General features: G+C 45.5%; 1 protein-coding gene and 1 long non-coding RNA gene across 2 annotated transcripts in view; both read right to left on the bottom strand.

The window, feature by feature from the left end:
- Positions 1 to 5,034: 5,034 nt before the first annotated feature.
- LOC123481808 lies at positions 5,035 to 6,377 on the bottom strand. Its single transcript, XR_006657326.1, has 2 exons — positions 5,850 to 6,377; positions 5,035 to 5,786 (listed from the first exon to the last, which is right to left on the bottom strand). It is a non-coding gene; the product is annotated as an uncharacterized LOC123481808 (long non-coding RNA).
- A 342-nt stretch (positions 6,378 to 6,719) lies between these two features.
- LOC121537759 (CDK5 and ABL1 enzyme substrate 2) overlaps positions 6,720 to 17,584 on the bottom strand; it is a 63,613-nt gene continuing 52,748 nt past the window's right edge. The window contains exons 6-9 of the mRNA XM_041845386.2: positions 16,417 to 16,514; positions 10,652 to 10,758; positions 10,331 to 10,535; positions 6,720 to 6,932 (exon numbers count right to left, since the gene is read on the bottom strand). Coding sequence (XP_041701320.1) covers positions 6,792 to 6,932; positions 10,331 to 10,535; positions 10,652 to 10,758; positions 16,417 to 16,514 — 551 coding nt within the window. The 3' untranslated portion in view covers positions 6,720 to 6,791. The remainder of the gene's footprint in view (positions 6,933 to 10,330; positions 10,536 to 10,651; positions 10,759 to 16,416; positions 16,515 to 17,584) is intronic.

Below are 17,584 nucleotides of genomic sequence, written 5' to 3'. Positions count from 1 at the left end.
AAATCCTCTGGCTGCAACAAAGAGGAGAGATTAGTCATGGTCTCTTTTAGTTGTGACATTCTCTGTGTGGGAGCAGGAGCTAAGATGCCCTACCCTGTATCCTATCTGGAGCAGTGGAAACGCGTTTGAATCACGCTTCGCCATCTGGAAGTCCCACGGACGAATCTGGGTTTGGCGGATGCCAGCACAACGCTACTTGCCCCCCAATGCATAGTGCCAACTGTAAAGTTTGGTATGTAATGCTAGGTCAAAAAATCTAATAAAAAGGACCCCTTTGGGTCTCCGTAGCCTCGTCGCGAACCAAGGGAGGTGTGACAACGACGTGATTTTGGAGGTATGGCAACATGAGACTACAACTGACAATCTCAAGGTAACTCGCTCAGCTGACTTCTATTAACTTTATTCCAGCCAATAGCTTCGAAAACAGAAAACACATCAGTCCAGTCAGAAAATATATTAGATTTATTCTTCTGTCATACTGACAATAATACATTTAAAAAGTCCCATTTTATGCGATAACAAACAATTCACAAACAATAAAAAGGGGGACAACATTTAGGGGATATTACTATAAAAACAGTCCTGCACTTTGTTCAAAAGAATGTCAACTGGCGTTAGTCATGGACACGCCCTCCCTCCCTTAAATGGTACAAGGAGTAAGTGGTGTATAATATAATAATAATAATAATAATAATAATAATAAGCCATTTAGCAGACGCTTTTATCCAAAGCGACTTACAGTCATGCGTGCATAAATGTTTTCAGTCACCTGGTTGGTGTGCTACACAGAGCAGGGTTAGTTCTATGTAGGGTTGTAATATTACGCTAACTTTCCCCAAAATTCCCTGGGTTCCCAGATTTAAACAAAAATTTGGTTTATCCAATTTGGTTGATCAAATTTTACCCCAATTTTTCCTCCCCAATTTCGTAGTATCCAATTGTGTAGTTACGACCTTGTCTCATTGCGGCAACTCCACCGGGTTTCTGCTATCTCGTCAACTCCACCGGGTTTCAGCTATCTCGGCAACTCCACCGGGTTTCTGCTATCTCGTCAACTCCACCGGGTTTCTGCTATCTCGTCAACTCCACCGGGTTTCTGCTATCTCGTCAACTCCACCGGGTTTCTGCTATCTTGTCAACTCCACCGGGTTTCTGCTATCTTGTCAACTCCACCGGGTTTCTGCTATCTCGGCAACTCCACCGGGTTTCTGCTATCTTGTCAACTCCACCGGGTTTCTGCTATCTTGTCAACTCCACCGGGTTTCTGCTATCTCGTCAACTCCTTATGGAACCGTGATGCCAAATATGTTTGAAACAGACTGGCACCCAGGCTAGAGAAGGACTTAAATGTGACTGAAATAAATAGTAAAGTCAGTGCTACCTGAAGGTGCACCGATGGCTGTGTTTGAGAACATCAACGTTGTGATGCACTGTAGAGAAATGGTGACAGACAGGCTAATCTATATATATATATATAACAGGGATTAGTTATTTAGGATGCAAGATGATTTCTAGAGTCAGTCAGTCTGAAATTGATCTCGAACATTACCACGGTCTTAGTCTGAACCTTTACGCAGTCTCTGGGGCATTGGAAGCACTGTGGCCGGTGCCAGAGATTCTGAGTTTTGGTCAAAGTAAAGTCACAATGCATAAAATACCAACAATGGTTGCTACGACAATCCCATGTTTAAAAACAACTGAAAAAAACATCCCACTTTGAAGAGAAAGTTACGATTGAATGAATGTACAGCATTTGCTGACAGAATTTGTGATTGTTCTCCCTGCTTAAATAAAGGTCAAACAAATAACAAAACAAAAAAATCAGTCTTTATCTGTATAGAGATATTGCATGCATCCCAAATGGCACCCTATTCCCTATATAGTGCACTACTTTAGACTAGGGCTCATAGGGTTCTGGTCAAAAGTAGTGCACTATGTAGGGAATAGGGTGCCATTTACATTTTAGTCATTTAGCAGACGCTCTTATCCAGAGCGACTTACAGTTAGTGAGTGCATACATTATTTTTTTATTTTATTTTTCATACTGGCCCCCCGTGGGAATCGAACCCACAACCCTGGCGTTGCAAACGCCATGCTCTACCAACTGAGCTACATCCCCGCCGGCCATTCCCTCCCCATACCCTGGACGACGCTGGGCCAATTGTGCGCCGCCCCATGGGTCTCCGGGTCGCGGCCGGCTACGACAGAGCCTGGATTTCTGGTTGTCATATTGCTCAGGCACTTTATTCGTTGTGTACGTGTTTTGTGAGCAAGCTATTGAAACACAACATGTAGAACAAACGAAATATTAAACATTTCCCATTTCCTCAGTCATTATTCATTGGACATCTCCTCGGTACTGTTACTGCAATGCTGTCCACTAGATGGCGATAACGGGGTTCACGCCACTGACATTCACAGTGTTAACGCATAGTGGTAACACTGACACTATACCACCCTGGACATACAGTGGGGGAAAAAAGTATTTAGTCAGCCACCAATTGTGCAAGTTCTCCCACTTAAAAAGATGAGAGAGGCCTGTAATTTTCATCATAGGTACACGTCAACTATGACAGACAAAATGAGAAATAAAATTCCAGAAAATCACATAATAGGATTTTTTATGAATTTATTTGCAAATTATGGTGGAAAATAAGTATTTGGTCAATAACAAAAGTTTCTCAATACTTTGTTATATACCCTTTGTTGGCAATGACACAGGTCAAACGTTTTCTGTAAGTCTTCACAAGGTTTTCACACACTGTTGCTGGTATTTTGGCCCATTCCTCCATGCAGATCTCCTCTAGAGCAGTGATGTTTTGGGGCAGTCGCTGGGCAACACGGACTATCAACTCCCCTCCAAAGATTTTCTATGGGGTTGAGATCTGGAGACTGGCTAGGCCACTCCAGGACCTTGAAATGCTTCTTACGAAGCCACTCCTTTGTTGCCCGGGCGGTGTGTTTGGGAACATTGTCATGCTGAAAGACCCAGGCACGTTTCATCTTCAATGCCCTTGCTGATGGAAGGAGGTTTTCACTCAAAATCTCACGATACATGGCCCCATTCATTCTTTCCTTTACACGGATCAGTCGTCCCTGGTCCCTTTGCAGAAAAACAGCCCCAAAGCATGATGTTTCCACCCCCATGCTTCACAGTAGGTATGGTGCAACTCAGCATTCTTTGTCCTCCAAACACGACAAGTTGAGTTTTTACCAAAAAGTTATATTTTGGTTTCATCTGACCATATGGCATTCTCCCAATCCTCTTCTGGATCATCCAAATGCACTCTAGCAAACTCCAGACGGGCCTGGACATGTACTGGCTTAAGCAGGGGGACACGTCTCGCACTGCAGGATTTGAGTCCCTGGCGGCGTAGTGTGTTACTGATGGTAGGCTTTGTTACTTTGGTCCCAGCTCTCTGCAGGTCATTCACTAGGTCCCCCGTGTGGTTCTGGGATTTTTGCTCACCGTTCTTGTGATCATTTTGACCCCACGGGGGTGAGATCTTGCGTGGAGCCCCAGATCGAGGGAGATTATCAGTGGTCTTGTATGTCTTCCATTTCCTAATAATTGCTCCCACAGTTGATTTCTTCAAACCAAGCTGCTTACCTATCGCAGATTCAGTCTTCCCCAGCCTGGTGCAAGTCTACAATTCTGTTTCTGGTGTCCTTTGACAGCTCTTTGGTCTTGGCCATAGTGGAGTTTGGAGTGTGACTGTTTGAGGTTGTGGACAGGTGTCTTTTATACTGATAACAAGTTCAAACAGGTGCCATTAATACAGGTAATGAGTGGAGGACAGAGGAGCCTCTTAAAGAAGAAGTTACAGGTCTGTGAGAGCCAGAAATCTTGCTTGTTTGTAGGTGACCAAATACTTATTTTCCACCATCATTTGCAAATAAATTCATTAAAAATCCTACAATGTGATTTTCTGGATTTTTTTTCCTCAATTTGTCTGTCATAGTTGACTTGTACCTATGATGAAAATTACAGGCCTCTCTCATCTTTTTAAGTGGGAGAACTTGCACAATTGGTGGCTGACTAAATACTTTTTTTCCCCACTGTATCTTTACTCTATTCTACTGTTAAAATGAACCATACTGTCTGACAACACATTGCAAATGTATGATTACGTTCACAGTATCTATTTTTGGGGAAAGTGCAAAAAACATCCCTTTTTGAAAAAACGCAACTTAACCAAGGCCTAACTTCTGATTGACAACAGAACAGAATAGAGGGGGGAAACAAAACAGCAGAAACAATGAAAAAGTAACGTCCGTCTTTCACCTTAAAGCCTTGTGACGTAACACTGTTCATAACCGCACTATAACCATTATAACACAACGATTAGAACAGTGTGATTGAGCAATGTTGTCACTCTCTCAAGGAAAATTATATAACTTATAGACACAGAACGAAAACTAATAACAAGACACTGAATGAAATGAAAAAAACACATTGAAAATGGAAGACAAGGAAATAGCAATATGATAAATAATATAACCTCAAATGGCCTTCATACTGTAGGTCAGGGTTCTTCAATTCCGGTCCCGGAGGGCCGAAACACCTCTGTTTTTCCATCCTCTCCTTCTAAATCAGGGGCTAATTCAGACCTGGGACACCAGGTGAGTGCAATGAACTACCAGGTAGAAATAAAAAAAACAGAAGTGTTTCGGCCCTCCAGGACCGGAATTGAAGAACCCTGCTGTAAGTGAAGAAGATAATTATAATGATAAATACATGTTGAAAAAGTCTAAACATTTGAATGTAAGATTAAAGATTCAGCACCTCCATTACAGGCACATTACCAAGGGCTTGCCCCAAATGCTACCCTATCCCCCAACTACAGTGCTTCATTTCTGGTCTAAAGTAGTGCACTATGTAGGGAATAGGGGGCCATTTTGGGACGGTAACCCAAGTGTACGCTGGCACGTGTTCAGACACACATAACGATACATAAACATTACATGCACGGAGGAGGAGGAAGTCGATCACAACAACAACAACGCACCATAAAATGTGCTTGGATCAATATATTCAACGTTACCTCTAACATAGAGTGTGGTTTAATAATACACTGCTACTGTCTTTATATGTGATGTAGTACCTCAGTTCAAGGTTAGGAGGATCGGGCTCTTTTCATAGCAACAATCACCACCATCGCTTTAATACACAAAGAGTACTATAGGGAATAGGGTAGCATTTGGGATGACTCTTTACTAAGGGATGCTTGGTTATAATGCTGGAATAAGACCCTTGTGAGTTAAAAGCTACAAAGAGGTGCAAAAATAATGAAATTGTTTGGTTATAATATAAACATCCCTTTTCTTTTTTTTTAAACATCCCTTTTTTTCTCTCTCTCTCTCTCGAAGAAGAAATAGATAAAATATGATAAATATAAAAGCAAAAAAAGTTATCTTAAAAAGTTAGGATAACTAAAAGAAAAAGCTTTTTGGTTAAATGTGATGTTTCTTGTATTTGTTTTCCCTTTAACATGCTGACAGGAAGGTGATGGAGAAGGTTCTTCCCTTGTTGCTTGTTGCCCTAATGCCTGATTCCCACTAGGAGGCCAAACCGAGCCAAGCAGAGTTGTACTAGGCTGGCCTGGTTACACATCCACCATAGCTGCTGGAACCCTGAAGAGCAAAGAAAACACCCGGAGCCAGAACGGCCCTATAGTGTGAATGAAGCGTTAACTGGTATTCCTGCAAAGTGACACCTCACGTTTGATACCAATGCTACTGCTGAACTTTAGCACCCGCTAGTGGCTCATGGAAGCATGGCCACGCTGTTTAGTCCTGCCATGGAAGCATGGCCACGTTCTGTTTAGATCCACTAGTGGCCTGAGCACGTCTGGTTTAGAATCCACTAGTGGCTCATGGAAGCATGGCCACGTTCTGGTTTAGAATCCACTAGTGGCTCATGGAAGCATGGCCACGTTCTGGTTTAGAATCCACTAGTGGCTCCTGGAAGCATGGCCACGTTCTGGTTTAGAATCCACTAGTGGCTCATGGAAGCATGGCCACGTTCTGGTTTAGAATCCACTAGTGGCTCATGGAAGCATGGCCACGTTCTGGTTTAGAATCCACTAGTGGCTCATGGAAGCATGGCCACGTTCTGGTTTAGAATTTGTAGAAATGATACACTGTAGGTTGATAATAATACTATCATCAATTGTAGGAAGACTGATCGGTGCCAGAGCCTTCTCTAATTTATACTTCTTCAAGGTGAGAGTAAATACCAGTATTGTTACTGAGGTGAGTAAGCCTCAGAGTTTATGGTGCTTGGCACAGGAGGTTGGCAGCACCTTAATTGGGGAGGACGGGCTTGTGGTAATGGCTGGAGTGAAATAGTGGAACGGTATCAAATACATCAAACACATGCCATTCCATTCGCTCCGTTCCAGCCATTATTATGAGCCGTCCTCCCCTCAGCAGCCTCCTGTGGTGGTTAGGGTTTTATGAGAGTCACAGCACAGGACATAACTATGCCTTTACCCCAGAATCTCTCCATTCATTTCTCTCTCATTGTCTCTTTCTTCCCATCTCTGCTCCCTTCAAACTCCTTCATTTCTTAATCTTCTTCTAACCTCCCTCCCTCCCTCCCTCCCTCCCATGTCCACTAGGTGTAGCTCCTCCCCTCACCCCGCCCCCCCATGTCCAGTCTCCTGACCCTAGTAGGTGTAGCTCCTCCCCTCACTCCGCCCCCCCGCCCCCGCGTCCAGTCTCCTGACCCTAGAAGGCGTGGCTCCTGTCCCTGTGGGTGTGGCAGTGGGTGTGGCAGGGGCGTGGTGCTAGTTCTGCTGCACCAGTCGTCGGTAGTGTGGCATGATGGCGCTCTCAGGCAGGTACAGAGCCATCTCCAGGGCAACCAGGATGGTGAACTCAAACGGGATCAACTCTCGCCGACTGATACGGAAACGCTCCTCCAGTTTCTGCAGCGAAAGAGAAGATGGAAGAGGAGGAAGAGGAGGAAGAGACCTGTTAAAAAAGTTATGTGTTGCTCTACTTTTGCCCTTAGAGATCAGCCACAGGGTTTCCACACACTAAGGTGGATGGTGGATTTTAATCCAGAAAGACCTGACCCTTAGCAACGTAATATGAGTAATTAATATACAATATACAGTGGGGAAAAAAAGTATTTAGTCAGCCACCAATTGTGCATGTTCTCCCACTTAAAAAGATGAGAGAGGCCTGTAATTTTCATCATAGGTACACGTCAACTTTGACAGACAAAATGAGAAAAAAAAATCCAGAAAATCACATTGTAGGATTTTTAATGAATTTATTGGCATATGATGGTGGAAAATAAGTATTTGGTCAATAACAAAAGTTTCTCAATACTTTGTTATATACCCTTTGTTGGCAATGACACAGGTCAAACATTTTCTGTAAGTCTTCACAAGGTTTTCACACACTGTTGCTGGTATTTTGGCCCATTCCTCCATGCAGATCTCCTCTAGAGCAGTGATGTTTTGGGGCTGTCGCTGGGCAACACAGACTTTCAACTCCCTCCAAAGATTTTCTATGGGGTTGAGATCTGGAGACTGGCTAGGCCACTCCAGGACCGTGAAATGCTTCTTACGAAGCCACTCCTTCGTTGCCCGGGCGGTGTGTTTGGGATCATTGTCATGCTGAAAGACCCAGCCACGTTTCATCTTCAATGCCCTTGCTGATGGAAGGAGGGTTTCACTCAAAATCTCACGATACATGGCCCCATTCATTCTTTCCTTTACACGGATCAGTCGTCCTGGTCCCTTTGCAGAAAAACAGCCCCAAAGCATGATGTTTCCAACCCCATGCTTCACAGTAGGTATGGTGTTCTTTGGATGCAACTCAGCATTCTTTGTCCTCCAAACATGACGAGTTGAGTTTTTTACCAAAAAGTTATATTTTGGTTTCATCTGACCATATGACATTCTCCCAATCCTCTTCTGGATCATCCAAATGCACTTCAGACGGGCCTGGACATGTACTGGCTTAAGCAGGGGGACACGTCTCGCACTGCAGGATTTGAGTCCCAGGCGGTGTAGTGTGTTACTGATGGTAGGCTTTGTTACTTTGGTCCCAGCTCTCTGCAGGTCATTCACTAGGTCCCCCCGTGTGGTTCTGGGATTTTTGCTCACCGTTCTTGTGATCATTTTGACCCCATGGGGTGAGATCTTGCGTGGAGCCCCAGATCGAGGGAGATTATCAGTGGTCTTGTATGTCTTCCATTTCCTAATAATTGCTCCCACAGTTGATTTCTTCAAACCAAGCTGCTTACCTATTGCAGATTCAGTCTTCCCAGCCTGGTGCAGGTCTACAATTTTGTTTTTGGTGTCCTTTGACAGCTCTTTGGTCTTGGCCATTGTGAAGTTTGGAGTGTGACTGTTTGAGGTTGTGGACAGGTGTATTTTATACTGATAACAAGTTCAAACAGGTCCCATTAATACAGGTAACGAGTGGAGGACAGAGGAGCCTCTTAAAGAAGAAGTTACAGGTCTGTGAGAGCCAGAAATCTTGCTTGTTTGTAGGTGACCAAATACTTATTTTCCACCATAATTTGCAAATAAATTCATTAAAAATCCTACAATGGGATTTTCTGGATTTCTTTTCCTCAATTTGTCTGTCAAAGTTGACGTGTACCTATGATGAAAATTACAGGCCTCTCTCATCTTTTTAAGTGGGAGAACATGCACAATTGGTGGCTGACTAAATACTTTTTTTCCCCACTGTATATACACAAAAGTATGTGGACACCCCTTCAAATGAGTAGATTTGGTCCAATTCAGCCACACCTGTTGCTGACAGGTTTATAAAATTGAGCACACAGCCATGCAATTTCCATAGACAGACTTTGGCTGTAGAATGGGCTGAATTACTGAAGAGTTCAGTGACTTTCAACATGGCACCGTCATAGGATATCACCTTTCCAACAAGTCAGTTTGTCAAATTTCTGCCCTGCTAGAGCTGCCCCCGGTCAACTGTAAGTGCTGTTATTGTGAAGTGGAAACGTCTAGGAGCAACAACGGCTCAGCCGCAAAGTGGTAGGCCACACAAGCTCACAGAACAGGACCACTGAGTGCTGAAGCGCGTAGCGCGTAAAAATCGTCTGTCCTCGGTTGCAACACTCACTACAGAGTTCCAAACTGCCTCTGGAAGCAACGTCAGCACAAGAACTGTTCGTCAGGAGCTTCATGAAATGGGTTTCCATGGCTGAGCAGCCGCACACAATCCTAAGATCACCATGCGCAGTGCCAAGAGTCAGCTGGAGTGGTGTAAAGCTCGCCGCCATTGGACTCTGGAGCAGTGGAAACGCGTTCTCTGGAGTGATGAATCACGCTTCACCATCTGACAGTCCCACGGATGAATCTGGGTTTGGCGGATGTCAGGAGAATGCTACCTGCCCCAATGCATAGTGCCAACTGTAAAGTCTGGTGGAGGATAAATAATGGTCTGGGGCTGTTTTTCATGGTTCGGGCTAGGCACCTTAGTTCCAATGAAGGGAAATCTTAACCCTACAGCATACAATGCCATTCTAGACAATTCTGTACTTCCAACTTCGTGGCAACAGTTTACGGAAGGCCCTTTCCTGTTTCAGCATGACAATGCCCCCATGCACAAAGCGAGGTCCATAGAGAAATGGTTTGTCGCGATCAGTGTGGAAGAACTTGTCTGGCCTGCACAGAGCCCTGACCTCAACCCCATCGAACACCACCTTTGGGATGAATTGGAACGCCGACTGCGAGCCAGGCCTAATCGCCCAATGTCAGTGACCGACCTCACTAATGCTCTTGTGGCTGAATGGAAGCAAGTCCCCTCAGCAATGTTCCGACATCTAGTGGAAAGCCTTCCCAGAAGAGTGGAGGCTGTTATAGCAGCAAAGGGGGGGGGGACCAAACTACATAATAATGTTCGATGAACAGGTGTCCAGTTTTGGTCATGTAGTGCATGTGATGACTGAAAGTTGACCCAGGTAAACCTCTGATGTCATCATGTCTGTTAAAACAAGAAAATGACGCCCAGACAAACTGTGAATGTCTTCTGGGCTCTGCCCCCCTCCCCCCCCCCTCGCTCAGCTTTTTTAGGCCAGGTATATGCTTCAAATGGGTCCGGGAAACCAGCCCATCCCAGCCCAGCCCTTTGCACTAAAGCATTACTCCATAAAGATACACATACAAGAGCAGAATGTGAAAGACGCATACATCTATGAGCTTGCGTGATGTCTTGCTCCTTGAGGTCAACTTATAAAAGGCTTTATATAGCATACGTAAAGTCTTCATAAGCACTACATAGATGCTTCACAAAGCATTTAGAGGCTTTTATGTCATTCTAAAGGGATAACACGTACGTCTATGAGCTGCGTGACGTCCTGTTTCTTGAGGTCGCTGCTGATCTTAGCGGCGAGCAGCACACAGGCTCCAGAGACCAACTTCCTGTTGTGTTTGTTGAGTCGCCCCTGGAGGACCAGCTTCTCAAAGTAAACAAACGCCATCGCCACAGTGACTGCCTGCAGGCCGCAGTCGTCACCCACTGTACGCATCTCCCTCTTTAGACTGGAGAGAAGGGGGGGAGGAGAGAGGGGGAAAGAGAGGGGGAGAGAGAAAGGCAGGTGTTAGGATAAGAGTAAGACAAAGCATACTGAACATGACCACACACGGCAGTAGTATACCTCCTGATCTTGCTGAGAGTCAGCTTGACGTGAGGAAACTTCTCTTTAAACGTCTCGTTCATGTCCTTCTTCAGATCAGACGGCTTCACGTACTCTATCACTGTTGTCTACAGGGGGAGAGAGATAGGGAGGGAGAGGGAGGGAGAGAAGACGTAGGGAGGGAGTGGGGTAGGGATGGAGAGGGAGACAGATTGAGGAAGGAGAGAGGGTTGAGAGAAGGAGGGAGGGGTGAGAGAGAGGGGGAGGAGGGAGACAGAGGGAGGAGGGAGAGAGGGAGGAGGGAGAGAGGGAGGGAGGGAGGGGTGAAAGAGGGAGGGGAGAGAGAGGGAGGGAGGGGTGAGGGAGGGGAGAGAGAGGGAGGGAGGGGTGAGAGAGGGAGGGGAGAGGGAGGGAGAGAGAAATATAATATTGAACTTCTGTATAGCGTTTTTGGTTTGGCACAGCGACAAGAAGGTCCATCAAATCAAATCAAATTTTGTTTGCCACATGTGCAGAATACAACAGTGAAATGCTTACTTACAAGCCCTTAACACTTAGTTTTCTTAAAACTGCATTGTTGGTTAAGTATAAAATAGATAAGATACAAATTTAAATTTAAAATAATTAAAGAGCAGCGGTAAAATAAAATAACAGTAGGGAGGCTACATACAGGGTGTACCGGTACAGAGTCAATGTGCGGGGGCACCGGTTAGTCGAGGTAATTGAAGTAATATGTACATGTGGGTAGAGTTAAAGTGACAATGCATAGATAACAGAGAGTAGCAGCAGCGTAAAAGAGAGGGTGGGGTGGGGTGGGGGGGGAACATTTAGCTGTTCAGGAGTGGAGCCGGAGCACCAGTCTAGGTCCAAAAGGCTTCTTAACAGATTCTACGCCCAAGCAATAAGACTCCTGAACAGCTAATCATAGCTTGGGGGTAGAAGCTGTTAAGAAGCCTTTTGGACCTAGACTTGGCGCTCCGGTAGCGCTTGCCGTGCGGAAGCAGAGAGAACAGTCTTGACTTGGGTGACTGGAGTCTTTGACTAGGGCCTTCCTCTGACACCGCCTGGTATAGAGGTCCTGGATGGCAGGAAGCTTGGCCCCAGTGATGTACTGGGCCGTACCCACTACCCTCTGTAGCGCCTTGCAGTCGGAGGCCAACATACCAGGCGGTGATGCAACCAGTCAGGATGCTCTCGATGTTGCAGCTGTATAACTTTTTGAGGATCTGAGGACCCATGCCAAATCTTTGTTGTGCCGTCTTCACAACTGTCTTGGTGTGTTTGGACCATGACAGTTTGTTGGTGATGTGGACACCAAGGAACTTGAAGCTCTCAACCTGTTCCACTATCAATCAATTCAATCAATTTTATTTTATATAGCCCTTCTTACATCAGCTAATATCTCGAAGTGCTGTACAGAAACCCAGCCTAAAACCCCAAACAGCTAGTAATGCAGGTGTAGAAGCACGGTGGCTAGGAAAAACTCCCTAGAAAGGCGAAAGCCTAGGAAGAAACCTAGAGAGGAACCAGGCTATGAGGGGTGGCCAGTCCTCTTCTGGCTGTGCCGGGTGGAGATTATAACAGAACCATGCCAAGATGTTCAAAAATGTTCATAAGTGACAAGCATGGTCAAATAATAATCAGGAATAAATCTCAGTTGGCTTTTCATAGCCGATCATTAAGAGTTGAAAACAGCAGGTCTGGGACAGGTAGGGGTTCCATAACCGCAGGCAGAACAGTTGAAACTGGAATAGCAGCAAGGCCAGGCGGACTGGGGACAGCAAGGAGTCACCACGGCCGGTAGTCCCGACGTATGGTCCTAGGGCTCAGGTCTCTCAGTTGGCTTTTCATAGCCGATCATTAAAGAGTTGAAAACAGCAGGTCTGGGACAGGTAGGGGTTTCGTAGCCGCAGGCAGAACAGTTGAAACTGGAATAGCAGCAAGGCCAGGCGGACTGGGGACAGCAAGGCCCCGTTGATGAGAATGGGGGCGTGCTCAGTCCTCTTTTTCTTTCTGTAGTCCACAATCATCTCCTTAGTCTTGACCACGTTGAGGGAGAGGTTGTTATCCTGGCACCACACGACCAGGTCTCTGACCTCCACCCTATAGGCTGTCTCATCGTTGTCGGTGATCAGGCCTACCACTGTTGTGTCGTCGGCAAACTTAATGATGGTGTTGGAGTCGTGCCTGGCCATGCAGTCATGGGTGAAGAGGGAGTACAGGAGGGGAATGAACACGCACCCCAGAGGGGCCCCCGTGTTGAGGATCAGCGTGGCAGATGTGTTGTTACCTACCCTTACCACCTGGGGGCGGCCCGTCAGGAAGTCCAGGATCCAGTTGCAGAGGGAGGTGTTTAGTCCCAGGGTCCTTAGCTTAGTGATGAGCTTTAAGGGCACTATGGTGTTGAACGCTGAGCTGTAGTCAATGAACAGCATTCTCACGTAGGTGTTCCTTTTGTCCAGGTGGGAAAGGGCAGTGTGGAGTGCAATAGAGATTGCATCATCTGTGGATCTGTTGGGGCGGTATGGAGTGGGTCTAGGGTTTCTGGGATAATGGTGTTGATGTGAGCCATGACCAGCCTTTCAAAGCACTTCATGGCTACAGACTTGAGTGCTACGGGTCGGTAGTCATTTAGGCAGGTTATCTTAGTGTCCTTGGGGACAGGGACTATGGTGGTCTGCTTGAAACATGTTGGTATTTCAGTGAAGACACTTGCCAGTTGGTCAGCGCATGCTCGGAGTACGCGTCCTGGTAATCTGTTTGGCCCTGCGGCCTTGTGAATGTTGACCTGCATGCTTCAGTGTTGCTTGCCTCGAAGCGAGCATAGAAGTTATTTAGCTCGTCTGGTAGGCTCGTGTCACTGGGCAGCTCGCGGCTGTGCTTCCCTTTGTAGTCTGTAATAGTTTGCAAGCCCTGCCACATCCAACGAGCGTCGGAGCCGGTGTTGTACGATTCAATCTTAGTCCTGTATTGACTCTTTGCCTGTTTGACCGTTCGTTGGAGGGCATAGCGGGATTTCTTATAAGCGTCCAGGTTAGAGTCCCGCTCCTTGAAAGCGGCAGCTCTACCCTTTAGCTTAGTGCGGATGTTGCCTGTAATCCATGGCTTCTGGTTGGGGTATGTACGTACAGTCACTGTGGGTACGACGTCATCGATGCACTTATTGATGAAGCCAGTGTACTCCTCAATGCCATCGGAAGAATCCCGGAACATATTCCAGTCTGTGCTAGCAAAACAGTCCTGTAGCTTAGCATCTGCGTCATCTGACCACTTCCTTATTAACCGAGTCACTGATGCTTCCTGCTTTAGTTTTTGCTTATAAGCAGGAATCAGGAGGATAGAATTATGGTAGATTTTCCAAATGGAGGGCGAGGGAGAGCTTTGTACGCATCTCTGAGTGTGGAGTAAAGGTGGTCTAGATTTATTTTCCTCTGGTTGGACATTTAACGTGCTGGTAGAAATTAGGTAGAACGGATTTAAAAGTTTCCCTGCATTAAAGTCCCCGGCCACTATGAGCGCTGCCTCTGGATGAGCGTTTTCTTGTTTGCTTATGGCCTTATACAGTCGTGGTCAAAAGTTTTGAGAATGACACAAATATTAATTCTCACAAAGTCTGCTGCCTCAGTTTTTATGATGGCAATTTGCATATACTCCAGAATGTTATGAAGAGTGATAAGATAAATTGCAATTAATTGCAAAAGTCCCTCTTCGCCATGAAAATGAACTTAATCCCCAAAAAACATTTCCACTGCATTTCAGCCTTGCCACAAAAGGACCAGCTGACATCATGTCAGTGATTCTCTCGTTAACACAGGTGATAGTGTTGACGAGGACAAGGCTTGAGATCACTCTGTCATGCTGACTGAGTTAGAATAACAGAATGGAAGTTTAAAAGGAGGGTGGTGCTTGAAATCATTGTTCTTCCTCTGTTAATCATGGTTACCTGCAAGGAAACACATGCCGTCATCATTGCTTTGCACAAAAAGGGCTTCACAGGCAAGGATATTGCTGCTAGTAAGATTGCACCTAAATCAACCATTTATCGGATCATCAAGAACTTCAAGGAGACAGGTTCAATTGTTGTGAAGAAGGCTTCAGGGCGCCCAAGAAAGTCCAGCAAGCGCCAGGACCGTCTCCTAAAGTTGATTCAGCTGCGGGATCGGGGCACCACCAGTGCAGAGCTTGCTCAGGAATGGCAGCAGGCAGGTGTGAGTGCATCTGCACGCACAGTGAGGCGAAGACTTTTGGAGGATGGCCTGGTGTCAAGAAGGGTAGAGAGGAAGCCACTTCTCTCCAGGAAAAACACCAGGGACAGACTGATATTCTGCAAAAGGTACAGGGATTGGACTGCTGAGGACTGGGGTAAAGTCATTTTCTCTGATGAATCCCCTTTCCGATTGTTTGGGGCATCAGGAAAAAAGCTTGTCCGGAGAAGACAAGGTGAGCGCTACCATCAGTCCTGTGTCATGCCAACAGTAAAGCATCCTGAGACCATTCATGTGTGGGGTTGCTTCTCAGCCAAGGGAGTGGGCTCACTCACAATTTTGCCTAAGAACACAGCCATGAATAAAGAATGGTACCAACACATCCTCCGAGAGCAACTTCTCCCAACAATCCAAGAACAGTTTGGTGACGAACAATGCCTTTTCCAGCATGATGGAGCACCTTGCCATTAGGCAAAAGTGATAACTAAGTGGCTCGGGGAACAAAACATCTACATTTTGGGTCCATGGCCAGGAAACTCCCCAGACCTTAATCCCATTGAGAACTTGTGGTCAATCTTCAAGAGATGGGTGGACAAACAAAAACCCACAAATACTGACAAACTCCAAGCATTGATTATGCAAGAATGGGCTGCCATCAGTCAGGATGTGGCCCAGAAGTTAATTGACAGCATGCCAGGGCGGATTGCAGAGGTCTTGAAAAAGAAGGGTCAACACCGCAAATATTGAATCTTTGCATAAACGTAATGTAATTGTCAATAAAAGCCTTTGACACTTATGGAATGCTTGTAATTATACTTCAGTATACCATAGTAACATCTGACAAAATTATCTAAAAACACTGAAGCAGCAAACTTTGTGAAGACCAATACTTGTGTCATTCTCAAAACTTTTGACCACGACTGTACAGTTCATTGAGTGTGGTCTTAGTGCCAGCATCGGTTTGTGGTGGTAAATGGACAGCTATGAAAAATATAGATGAAAACTCTCTTGGTAAATAGTGTGGTCTACAGCTTATCATGAGATACTCTACCTCAGGTGAGCAAAATCTCGAGACTTCCTAAACATATTTTGTGCACCAGTTGTTGTTTACAAATATACACAGACCGCCACCCCTTATCTTACCGGAGTCAGCCGTTCTATCCTGCCGATGTAGCGTATATCCCGCCAGCTGTATGTTATCCATGTCGTCGTTCAGCCACGACTCGGTGAAACTTAAGATATTACAGATTTGAATGTCCCGTTGGTAGGATATCCGTGATCGTAGGTCGTCTATTTTGTTTTCCAATGATTGTACGTTGGCTAATAGGATTGATGGTAGAGGCAGATTACTGCACTGTGTCAGTAGGATCCTTACAAGGCACCTCTCCCTTCATCTATCTCTCATTCTCTCTCTCACCATGTATGAGGAGAAAATAAGGAGTGTGTGTCCTCTCTCACCATGTATGAGGAGAAAATAAGGAGTGTGTGTCCTCTCTCACCATGTATGAGGAGAAAATAAGGAGTGTGTGTCCTCTCTCACCATGTATGAGGAGAAAATAAGGAGTGTGTGTCCTCTCTCACCATGTATGAAGCGAAGATCAGGACTCTCTTGTGTTTCCCACAGGGCCACTGGGGGTCACTCAGAAGGTTGGGGTCATAGTCTGATGTGTCATCCACACCTGGAGAGCACAGAAACATACACATAAATACATATACATTAATACACAGACAATAATACATACGTTGCTATTGTTCACATAAAGACTTATACAAACAGTACATTCACATACAGAATGACAGATGCAGTCCATGTACTGCTTAAAAATGTGTTACGTGTGGGCTATGAATTGAAGTCCATAGTTTCTATAAGCCTACTGCACTGTGTCTGTCTGTCTGTCTGTCATTACATTAGCTGGTTTCTATAAGCCTACTGCACTGTGTCTGTCTGTCTTTACATTAGCTGGTTTCTATAAGTCTACTGCACTGTGTCCGTCTGTCTGTCATTAGCTGGTTTCTATAAGCCTACTGCACTGTGTCTGTCCGTCTGTCTGTCATTAGCTGGTTTCTATAAGCCTACTGCACTGTGTCTGTCTGTCATTACATTAGCTGGTTTCTATAAGCCTACTGCACTGTGTCTGTCTGTCTGTCTGTCATTACATTAGCTGGTTTCTATAAGCCTACTGCACTGTGTCTGTCTGTCTGTCTGTCTGTCATTACATTAGCTGGTTTCTATAAGCCTACTGCACTGTGTCTGTCTGTCATTACATTAGCTGGTTTCTATAAGCCTACTGCACTGTGTCTGTCTGTCATTACATTAGCTGGTTTCTATAAGCCTACTGCACTGTGTCTGTCTGTCATTACATTAGCTGGTTTCTATAAGCCTACTGCACTGTGTCTGTCTGTCTGTCTGTCATTACATTAGCTGGTTTCTATAAGCCTACTGCACTGTGTCTGTCCGTCTGTCTGTCATTAGCTGGTTTCTATAAGCCTACTGCACTGTGTCCGTCTGTCTGTCCTTAGCTGGTTTCTATAAGCCTACTGCACTGTGTCTGTCCGTCTGTCTGTCATTAGCTGGTTTCTATAAGCCTACTGCACTGTGTCTGTCTGTCTGTCCTTAGCTGGTTTCTATAAGCCTACTGCACTGTGTCTGTCTGTCTGTCTGTCTGTCATTACATTAGCTGGTTTCTATAAGCCTACTGCACTGTGTCCGTCTGTCTGTCATTAGCTGGTTTCTATAAGCCTACTGCAC

This window comes from Coregonus clupeaformis, chromosome 24, assembly GCF_020615455.1.
Source record: "Coregonus clupeaformis isolate EN_2021a chromosome 24, ASM2061545v1, whole genome shotgun sequence".
Classification (NCBI taxonomy): domain Eukaryota; kingdom Metazoa; phylum Chordata; class Actinopteri; order Salmoniformes; family Salmonidae; genus Coregonus; species Coregonus clupeaformis.
This window is presented reverse-complemented; position numbering and strand designations above follow the sequence as displayed.